This window comes from Haliotis asinina, chromosome 1, assembly GCF_037392515.1.
Source record: "Haliotis asinina isolate JCU_RB_2024 chromosome 1, JCU_Hal_asi_v2, whole genome shotgun sequence".
Lineage (NCBI taxonomy): Eukaryota > Metazoa > Mollusca > Gastropoda > Lepetellida > Haliotidae > Haliotis > Haliotis asinina.
The window spans coordinates 40422249-40434371 of NC_090280.1; the positions used below are offsets into that span (position 1 = coordinate 40422249).

A 12123-nucleotide genomic window follows, 5' to 3' on the forward strand; every position below is an offset into this window, starting at 1 on the left:
GTGTGAGTTAATATTTAACGTCACATCGGCAATATTTCAGCCATATCGTGACGGGAACATAACACTGAGATGGAATATATGAGTATTATAAAACCTGTCGACAAAGGATAGTAAAACAACTAGAATATCACAGAAATGAATGTAAAACTAGTAACTATACCTAAAACAGTTTATCAGGACGATACAATATAAAAATTGGCTATAGATTGCTTACAACAGAAAGTAGATCACCATACTAGGGACCATGGGGACTTACAGTGCTTTTGCTACCTGCATGGACCCTAGCTGGATTTACATCATCCCCTCAGCCGTCAGCAATTTGTGAAATCTGGCCATAGAATAAAAAGACACTTATTCTACGATTACGATTAAATACCTGGAAATTTAGAAATCATTTTGAATGTTTGTGGACTTACGTACCCTCACATGAGGACAACAATTTTACGGTACTTCAACCCCTTTGAGGATACAGTCACTAGCAAGCGCAGTTAAGAATTTAAACTTCCAATAATAAAATATTTATCTATTTACAATTCAGTTAATAAGTCTAATTCTTTTAAAAACGCAATGATTAAATGAGAACTTGTGTTATTAAAAAGATCCTTCATAGTTTGGGAATTAAAATACTGATCCCTTGTGCTGGAATACTCAACACAGTCAAGCAGCATATGCTTCAATTGATTCTTTCTTCTCAAGGGATACAAAACGGAGGATCCTCACCTTTAAGCAAATATATATCTGTATATCGTGTGTGACCAATGCGACATCGCCGCATGATTACCTCTTCAAATCTGGACTGACAAACCAAGTAGGTATAACCAGGTTTTATTGCCTGTAATTTATTTATATTATTAATCTATAATATTAATCTAGAAGATATTGTTCTTGATCCAATGACAGTGGCACCATCCACTGCGTCATCGTTCTTGGACCGATCTGTAAATAAGGATTTATAATTGCTATATTTATGTTTTAATTGATTGTATTCTTGTTTATATTGTAGGTCATTAGTTTCTGATTTTGTAAATGATGTTAATGTTAGGTCAACTTGTGGCCTAACCAGTTCCCACGGAGGAGAAGAGAGAAGTCGGGAAGGAGATATGTTTTCCAACTCAATACCAACAGCAGCAATAAACGGCTTTATTCTGAGCCCAAGAGGTGGAACAAGAGAAGACTTTCTGCTATACAAATCCTCATAGAGAGGATTGAAGACACACTTATAGGCAGGGTTAGATTCGTTAGAGTATAGTTTTGTGATACACTGTAAAGATAATTTAATACAGGGTTGTGTAAGAGATGGTTCATCAGCCTCTACGTACAGACTGTCAACAGGAGATGTTCTAAAGGATCCAAGACAAAGTCTTAGACCTTGGTGATGGACAGAGTCTAATAGTTTCAAGTTGCTCCACCATAAACGATTTAGCCATAATCAAGCTTTGAGAGGACATGTGATCTGTATAGGTGTATGAGAGTAGCTTGATCCCCCCTCCCTTGAATTAGACACGACTTTCAGTAAATCAAGTGCCTCCAGGCATTTAGATTTTAGGGATTTGATATGGGGCGAAAAGTTAAATGTGAGTCGATGATAACATGAACTTGGCCTCCTTAACAACTTTGATGGGAGTGCCATTTAAAAACAGTTCTGGGTCTTTATGCGGTTTGTATTTTCTACAGAAATGCATACAATTGTTTTTCGACTCAGAAAATTTAAAGCCGTTTTCATGACACCATTTATTTATTTTAAGGACAACTGCAGTTGCCGTTCAATAGTATGCATATTTTTACCATCCACAAAAAGTGATCCATCATTTGAATCATTTTAAACCTTGGATAAACTGTTTATCTTGATGCTAAACAGTGTTAGAGACAAAATACTGAATTGTGAAACACCCTGATCCGGATTATGATGGTTAGACAGGGTTGAACCGACTCGGACTGGAAACTGCCTGTCTTGTAAAAACTGTGATGTAAAAAGGGGTAAACGACCCCTTAAACCGAAGTCATGTAAATCCTTTAAAATGCCATGCTTCCAGGTTGTATCGTATGCTTTGTCGAGATCTAAGAAGATCGATACTGCAGGTTGGTTATTTACCAGAGCATTTTTGACAAAGGATTCTAATCGTACCAGATAATCAATGGTACTACGATTTTTTCCTGAAACCACATTGAATATTTGTTATAAGATTATTGGTTTCAAGATACCATGTTAATCTATTGTTTACCATTCGCTCCATGGTTTTACAGACACAACTTGTTAAGGAGATTGGTCTGTAGTTAGACGGATCAGTGTGATCCCGACCAGGCTTCGGAATAGGGACTACAATTGCATTACGTCAGGAAGGTGGGAAATTATATGAAGTCCATATTTGATCAAAAATTTCTGAAAGGATTTCTAAACACGATTCAGGCAAATGCTTCAAGAGCTGATAATGTATGTTATCAGCCCCTGTTGCTGTATCATGAGCTTGCTCAAGGACGGTATGGAGCTGATGTAACGAAAATAATTCGTTATAATCTTCATCGTTGTCTGAGTTAAAATTGATTCTTTTCTGCTCTTGTTGTTTCTGATACTTTTGAAACTCAGGAACATAATTGGATGATGAAGAATGTTTGGCAAGTGTTTCGGCAATTTTATTGGCTATGTCACCTTTATTAGTTAATACATTATCACCATCCTTTAGATGCTGAAAAGTAGATTTTGATCCTTTACCTTTTATTCGTTGGATCATGTTCCACACCTTTGAAATTGGTGTGCGAGGATTTATTTGGGAAACATAGTTCCTCCAAGACTGACGCTTATTCAGTTTAAAGACACGTCTAGCCTTGGCTTTTAAGATTTTAACTTTGTTTAAATTATGGACTATCGGATGTTTGCGAAAACATTTTTCAGCTTTCTTCTTACTCTTTCTGGCCTGTCTACACTCATTATTAAACCATGGTTTGCGAAGGTGTGGAGTTGCAGAGGACTGTGGAATTGCTCTGTCAGCAATGTCATTTAGAAGATCGACTGTACAGGATCTTGACTGTTTCTAAAAAGATCATGCTTCAAGTGTTCAACACACAGTGTTTCATATAATGACCAATCAGCCCTGGCGAAGTTCCTCCTTGATACAGGTGGATCATCACCAGGGTTGCTTGTTTTGAGAATGGTAGGGAAGTGATCACTCTCACATAGGCCGTCTTGGACCATCCATACAAATTCAAACAAGAGTCTGTGTTAATTTGTTATGGCACTCCGCCTGGTTGGCCCCCATTTCAGTGTGCATTAAAAGTCATAACAAAAGCGTTTCAGTCTCCCAAATGCCTGATTGTCACCATGGGTAGTGGCAAGGGAATGATCGAAGGGCACAGTAACAATGAAAATGGATAACACATACTAGTTGCATCAACACACAGCCAAACGTTTTCCAAAGTTTTCCTTTATTGCATCTTTGCAAAGCTAAAATATAGCCTGATGAATTCAATAGCATCACAACGTATGGGTGGCTTCCAAGATCAGACTCGGTAGTAGCGCGGTGAGATCAAGATATTAATGATTAACAGCATCACTCGGAATGATATTTCAGCGAACATATCTAAGGACACATTCAGAACTAAAGTAACATCTGGGCCTTGAAATGGAATATTTTACACAAGAATAATTCAATAATCATAAAAGGAGTGAGTTAATATTTATCCGAACCTATATCGTGACGAGAACAAATAATAATGACATTGTAGATCAAGAATATTATCAGCTGGAACCCTGTTGATGATTTCAAATCTGAATTACTGTAAGTCAGGACTTACTTGCTTGGAAATATTTGTTCCAGGGTCTGTATGACAGACTAACTCGGTTGTGATTTTAACTAACACAGGACAAAATACACGGTGGAGGTAATGTAGTAAGCATCAGAATCTCACTCAGCGTTAGGAGATCATCGCTGCAAGTATGAGCATTGCCAGAGGTCAACATGCCAACAGCAGGAGTTAGATTGACAATGGGAACACCATTTTCCATTACTACATAATGGGGCAAATGATAATTGCTATTTTGCCTCTTCTTTTTCTTCACAATACAAACTTAATAACAATACCAAGTTTCAATGTGTGGTTCAATGCCATAAGACACAATTACATTAAATGGTAGTGCAGCCTTTCACATTTGTTATGTCAAATACAACATATATTGGAGCTCTTGTTCAATGATATGACATGAACATAAATGCATTATATAGGTCAAGATAGTGTTTGCTTATTGATGTGGGATATCAAGGCAATGAGATCAAAATAGTAGGTAAACATGTATGCCAGGGCCCGCTTGCACAGAGCATTCTTAGAAACAATCAATCTTAGGCCCCTACAATCAACTTTACAATCACCATTCATAGCCTTAATCCACTAGCACAAAGACGATCTTCGCGAGATTATAAGACGGCATGAATTTAAGATAGCGATCTTAGCTAAGATCGAAGTCTTCATCTACTGAGGTAATGAAACAACCTCACGCTTTAATGGTTACAGTGTAGAGTTACCTCCCTTGCCGTATCGGCAGACGACACATTGTTGCAACTTGTCAAAATGTCAACAGAGAAGAGAGTGCGCCGCAGTAATTTTACTGAACAAGAGCTGTCCGTGTTGACGGATGAAGTGACACGCAATAATGACGTTTTGTTCGCACCATTCTCCCCAACAGTGACGAGCAAGGGAAAGGCGGACATTTGGGAAAACATAGCCGAAAAGTAAGTCCAATACTAAGAACAATCACAATTTGCAAATGTACCGTTTATAATGGGTACTAGAACATTTCTGCATACGACTTTATATCCTGATCGTATTTCTTCTCAATAGCTGGATATAATATTGCCGAAAGCAGGTAGTCATCTTTAATCGAACAGCCTAAAACAATATTCTTTACCACTAAGTTGCCATGTTTCCATTAGTTTACACAGCTGTGTGTACGTTTTCGAAGGGTCACTGCCGTCAGCGGATGGGGCGAATGTTAAGTAGAAGTGGAACGAAATGAAGTAGTTTAAAAATGATAGATGTATAACGTAAGACTTGTACAGGACTGTACGTTTTGTCAAAGCATCATTGAATACAGCATAAACATCAATAATACTGAAATGCTCATTCGCATTTAATGTAACCACTGTGTGAGAACACGAAGATCGAGTTTTTATTGTTATAATTATTAGTCTGAAAATGTGATGATTAAGTTTTCCTCATAAATACAAGGTAGGAATTTCAGACAAATCTTATTCATGGAAACATGATACAGTTTCATGTGAATTCCTTTAAGCACTAACATCAATAAATTACAGCCTGCTCCAACTCCTCTATAAGATTTGGAGTCTAAATTAAATTAAGAATCGTTCATACATGTTTATCTCGTTAAGAGGGTGTTAGAGAATTTTTTTGCATCGTCAAATATTTATATTATCACCGAAGTGTTAACATTTCAAACCTATTCATTACTTTCAAACCTTATTTCAGGTTATCTAATACCTGCTTTTCAAATAGATGGCATTCCTGGTGGAGATGAAAGTGGTTTAAGTGACAGTAAGTGCATAACATGTTATCATTCTCTTATTGGAAAGTGCACATTGAGTTTTACATAAGAAAAGGGTACTTACAGCATCAGATTCACTTCATTCATGTAAATGTAGTAAATGTAGTTAATTATTACCATGTATGTTTGTGAAGAACATGTTCAGTTCTTCTTCAGATGGGGCATACTTTGACCACGTTGACACTCAAGACCTTGATGCAAGCATATCAGCAGACATTGAAAGTTCAAGATCACTAACAGCTTTGCCAACAGGCTGTTATGTTCAATGTTGTATATTTACACTTTCAATAATAGCACGTATGTTATAGTTAAATCCATCAAATATCAGTTACTGATTCAGAATAATGTGCTAAAGGTATTCCATTACTGCTGATCAAAGGTAATGCTTGTGCATAGAAAAATTATGCAAAGTTGGAAATAAAAGAATTTTACTTTATACAATTGTCTAAACACTATACATATTGTGCACCTTACCGAATATTCAATGACATTGTTATTGTCTCTTCAAGAGATGTGCCAGTACTACATGTAAGCATATGTGAAATGCGTTCATGGTACATTTATCATAATATTGCGTTTCTTAATTTATGTTCAATATTTAAGCATAATGTGCTACATTGCATCGATCATGCGCACATGCAGTTAACTGGGTTATTTTCTTTTTTTTTAATAGTGTCCAAGTCCAAATCTCCAAAGCTTCGTACAGTTGTCAATCTGGTGAGGGAGAAGATGGAAGTATTGCATAAAATACTGAGTGATGGGAGTGATAGGCTGAAAACTGAAAGGAAGAGACTGGCCACTGAGCAGCGTTACATCGGCAGACGACCCCTCGCGATATGATGAGGTGTCACTGCCTTAGTTCTAGTACGTAACATACAAATACCAGACGGAAAAGCAGCTGTAGACAAACCAAACTTCCACACACGTGTCCAAAGGGACGTTTCCATAATGAAACTATACATATGGAAATTAATTAAGCAACACCAAATTCAAAGACACATAAAAACTTAACAAAGTTTAACGAAGTAATTTTGATGATTGATTATTCAATTTTGATGTATTGACATACAGCATGAGCTTTTCATGGGTTGATATGACGCGCGTGAAGCTTGCACAGCGCACGTGCATTGCTTTAACCTCAACTTTCGAAAAATGCACTTTTTCCCTGGGGTGTTTACAAGCGCAGGTTGTCGATTGCATTCGGTTTTTCATTCATTTCAATGTCATGGCACGTAGGAAATTATCAGAGGCCACTCGTTGGCAAATAATCGGCATGAGGAATGCTGGTATGTCTCTAAGACAAATCGGGACTCAAATCGGACGACATCATTCCATAATTTCAAAACTTTTGAAAAAATACCGGGCCACTAATGAAGTTAAAGACCTGCCTAGACCAGGAAGACCCAGGAAGACCACAGTCCGGGAGGACAGAGCTTTACTGAGACTTGTACGGCGCAGGTCCTTCGACTCGAGCTCTCGGTTGAGACAGGAGTGGCTTCCAGGGAGACCCATCTCGAACAGGACTGTTCGGAATCGTCTGAAAGCTGCAGGATACCGGGCAAGGAGGCCAATCAAGCGACCCAGACTGTCTCCAGCCCATAAGGCAGCCCGACTGGCCTGGTGTAATGACCGTTTGCACTGGAACATTGCCTCTTGGAGGAAGGTCCATTTCTCAGATGAGAGCCGGTTCTTGCTGCACATGGTGGACGGTCGTACTCGGGTCTGGAGGCAGAGGAACACAGCAATGGCTCCACGGAACATCCAGGAGACTGTGGCCTTTGGGGGAGGTTCCGTTATGGTATGGGGGTGCATTTCCATGAACTGCAAGTTGGATATCATTACCATCCGTGGCAACCTTAACGGTGTTCGTTACCAACAGGAGGTTCTTGACAGGGCTGTGGTACCTCATTTTGAGAACCATCCTCTGGCAACGAGACCCATATTTATGGACGACAATGCTAGACCTCACAGGGCGCATGCTGTAAATGATTTTTTGCGGCAAAATGCAATTGACAGAATTCCATGGCCTGCCATGAGCCCTGACCTCAACCCCATTGAACATTTGTGGGACTTTATTGGCCGTCGTGTGAGGCAGAGAGACCCACCAGTCCATAATCTCAACGAATTGACGGCTGCCCTGCATGAGGAGTGGAACAGGATCCCCCAGAATCAGATCCGGAGACTCATCCAAGGAATGAGGAGGCGTCTGGAATCGGTGGTGCGTGCGCAGGGAGGACACACTAGATATTGATGAAAGTCGGTGTGCAGACTCTCAGATGACTGTTCTTTCTTTCCATGTGACATTTGTGTTAATACACCTGACAACAACGTCTGTGGATGAATAGTAAATTGTGTCCATTTTTTCATGAATTTAAGACAGTTTTAAGAATTTGGATTTCGTTGCAATAAAGCAAAGTCTTGATACTTTTTCCCTTTAAGTTGTTTGTCAGAGATCGTCTGTTGAATAAAAAAGTGTCAAACTATATCAACCCGGCATATTTTGATTGTCAGAACACTTCAAAGTTGCTCCAATAGAAAAAATTGGGGTGTTGCTTGATTAATTTCCAGGTGTATATTATGCTAGGAGTCAAAGATGAACAAACACAGATTGGATGACAATGACATTGTGTTATTAACTTCAATCTTAGAAAATGTACAGTACAATGTTGCCTGTCAGACAGTTACAACTTGTGGAACTGGGTGTGCCAAACACACAAAACTATATTCAAGGGACTATGTAAGCACGGACTATCAGTCAAGGAACTATACACACTTCACCATATGGCTTAAAAGAAAGGAATAACCTTAGACATACTCTCTGGATGCCTAGTAGATAGTAATCCTTAAAGTTGGCTATTCAAAGCCCCCATAGAGCATATGAAGAAGTTGAAGCATATTTACCCATAGAGTCTTTGATGGGCATTTAGAAGTGATACACATAAAGACAAGAGTTTTTATGGATGACAACGGCTTTATTGTGAAGAGTCACGACGTTTCGAAGTATGTTCTTTCTTCTTCATCAGGTGAGAAATATTCGACGTATGATCTTAGTTCTTCATATTTACCCATGCCCGGCCTCCTGAGGTCCTCCTCCATCGTCCCTAAGCGCACTGGCGATCTCCAGCACCCCAGAAGCGCCTTACCATGGACTAGATAAAGGGACTGAGCAGACGTCGTCGGGGACAACGACCAGGAAATCCGTCTCAGACCCCCAGTCCCCAGGAATTGTGCTTTTTCAATTCCGAAAACATATGATATTACTAACTATAATGATTGTAAATACATCCATCCACACATTGATGGAAAGCTGAGAAAATACTCAACTAGACTACTTGAAAGTTATAATCATAATATTAGTTTGACGGAAGGTATAGGTATTTAACTGATGAATTTGAGCTACAGAGAATAAGTTCTTATACTTTGTAGTAAAGGCATATTTCCAAGATTATAGATGTAAGAAAACAGTTTATGCCCTAAGAAAGGCGAGGATATGATTTTTCAAATGATACCAAATGTTATGAAAGAAGGTTTTGTAGAAATGAATAATATAGGAAAAAGGGGTGTGTACATTAAACACCTGACACTAGCTCCTCTCACCGGAGTAGATATTCCCGCATGAATGGTGGATTACATAGGAATGGTGGATTACCGTTACAAGGAGAAAAGACAAGCTGTTGAAGAAAAGAGACTGGCACACGATGAGGAAAGTTTCAGTTTGCTAAGAAATAAGTCTGTGAGTTCACCTTTCAATCTGTCCCCCATGATTAAATTCACATAAATAGCTCATACGCTAAAGATAAATTCTTACATTTTCATTACTGCATCATTTGAAGCAATAACATCATACTCAGATGCTTTTAGAATATTTAGACACAGTCAAATCACTGCCAGCTATATATACCATGAAGATTGTTGAATTTTTTATTTATTGATTCTGAATTAACTCCTTCCTTATTCTGTGGCCATCATTCAGAGGTCCTTGGTAAACATATTCAATTTCTGGGGTATGTTCCTATTCAAGAACCGGTGGGTTGGCCAGCCTTGAATCTATGCAGAAATTATGCAGCTTAAATGCCAACATAATAATCTGTGCACACATTGTGGGGTAAACTGAAGGCCTCCTGATGACTTGTGTAAGCAACTGAAAATAATTCATGCATGGCACTTCTTGCATTATTTCTTAAATTATAGAATTTAGATATTAAAAGAAACGACAAAAAAGGTTTATTCACAATACATCAACAATATGGTAAACTTTTTATGGTGTTGAAGAGAAGTAATTTTAATTGTCTCTTAATGAGTGAGTGAGTGAGTTTAGTTTTACGCCGCACTCAGCAATATTTCAGCTATATGGTGGCGGTCTGTAAATAATCGAGTCTGGACCAGACAATCCAGTGATCAACAACATGAGCATCGATCTGCATAATTGGGAACCGATGTCATGTGTCAAACAAGCCAGCGAGCCTGACCACCCGATCCCGTTAGTCGCCTACTACGACAAGCATAGTCGCCTTTTGGGGTTGCTGAAGACCTATTTTACCCCGGGACCTTCACGGGTCTGTCTCTTAATGTGTGTTATGGAGACCCAGTTATGAGTGTCACTGTTTCTAAGATATCAATACATTTAGATTCACTAGATCCTTTCAGACAAGCTAATAATTTTTGTTGTATTTGCTTTCCAACAGTCCTGACCTGAATCTTGACTTGAGAACACCAAATGCCCTTTCAATGGTGTTTCTTGTCTTCACGTGTGCACCATTATATCGCTCTTCTGGCCTTGTCTGCGGGTTAACCATGGGTGTTACAAGCCAGGGCCTGCATGCGTATATGTAAACAGATACAAGCCAGTCAACTAATTGTTGATTAAATTATGTCTGTGTGATTTTTTTTTTGCTTTGGCAGTTTCTTTGTGAAATAAATAGGCCTACAGTGACTCCAAAACTTGACTGTGATGACTTATGTGTTGTATTAGATACTTATGAAATTTTATAACTGGGTAAATACAGGCATTTTTCAATAACACCGAAAAAAGCAAAACAAGAAACTCCTATACGCCATCCATCTGGAGGAGATGATTAAAATGACTGTCCCAAGAGGCTGTTGCTAAGGATCAAGGAGTCATGACTCGCTCCTGGCCACCTTGCAACAACATTACTGAAACTGAATGAAACAATTTAGGATTTAATTAGTTACATGAACAACACTAATAATATTTGAGAAAGTATACACAGCTTAGCACCATTATATTTCATTACGTACCAAATCTTTGCTGCCACCAATTAGTATTATCATATAATTTCCCTCTTGTACTCAATTTCCCATTGATTTGAGATTACAAGAAATGTTCACCTATCCATGTTGTTACATTCAATTCAAACATAATGCATATTATTGTGTATCAGAATAAACGAGTACATTAAGGATTCCTGTTACGTTTTTAATTTTAAAAAACAACACATAAAACTTACATTGTTCGTTTCACAGGCGCTTCAAAAAAGTTGGTATCACATTGTTTATTGTGATGTAGAGTCATATACTGCTAAATGTGTGTGCAAAACTATTTGTGGCGTTTGTTTTCTTCATGAGAAAACGTTATGGTCATTTCATAGACATGCGCAAAGACTTTAGATACATTATTCATGAAAACAGTCGTACGCCCAAACCTTATTCACCCCTAGTCGTGCCTCTTTATGTAACCCACTGAAGGCCTGGATCTGTGACCGGTCAATCCCAAGGTAAACACTAATCAGCTGTGCAATTCATTACAGTAAAGTAGGCGTGACAGCCCATTTCCATGCACACACATTAGTGGAATAATCTGATAACAAGTCCTTGCTAAAGACGGATTTTTGTCTCTGTATTTCATTTCAATAATTATGCGTTTTTACCTAAGGTTTGCATCACACACATCTTGGACGTTGATGGCATGGAAACCTTTCCGGCACACGTATGCCGATTCGCCGTCTCCGCTTGGTCTTTTGATGGGTATATGTGTGCCATCAACAAGACCTAGTACTCGGGGCATGTCAGCGATTTTGTGAAAATCGGACATTATATGCCGAAATGATGCACTTTCAGGAAAGGTCACAGTCTCCAGCACACTGCTCAGTGCAGACATTGTTGAGTGAGTGAGTGAGTTAATATTTAACGTCACATCGGCAATTTTGCAGCCATATCGTGACGAGAACATTCTTGGAAAAAGGAATTTATGTATATGGTAAAAAAACTGTCAACGAAGGACAGTAAAACAACTAGAGTATCGCAATAAGAATTAAAACTAGCGCGAAAAGTTAAGACTATTCACTATTCAGACAATACAATATAAACACAGGTTATATATCACCAACAACTGAAGGTAGATCACCGTACCAGAGGCCATGGGGACTTACAATTCAGCAATATTAGCTACAAATTAAAATGACAGAAATGATACGGCTAAATTTGATTTCAAATGTTTTGGCACCTTCTCTGGAGGACAATAATTTTACGGTACTTCAATCCCCCTTGAGGAAATATATACAGCCACTAACAATCTCATAATCAAATCAATCTCATAATCAAATCTTCACATC

General features: G+C 38.5%; 1 protein-coding gene across 1 annotated transcript; it reads right to left on the minus strand.

Moving 5' to 3' along the window:
• Positions 1 to 9563: 9563 nt before the first annotated feature.
• Positions 9564 to 11669, minus strand: LOC137272554 (putative nuclease HARBI1). Its single transcript, XM_067804944.1, is given in 5 exon segments — positions 9564 to 9649; positions 9652 to 9692; positions 10244 to 10366; positions 10637 to 10711; positions 11440 to 11669. Coding segments are annotated over 5 exon segments (555 nt in total).
• Positions 11670 to 12123: the final 454 nt, after the last annotated feature.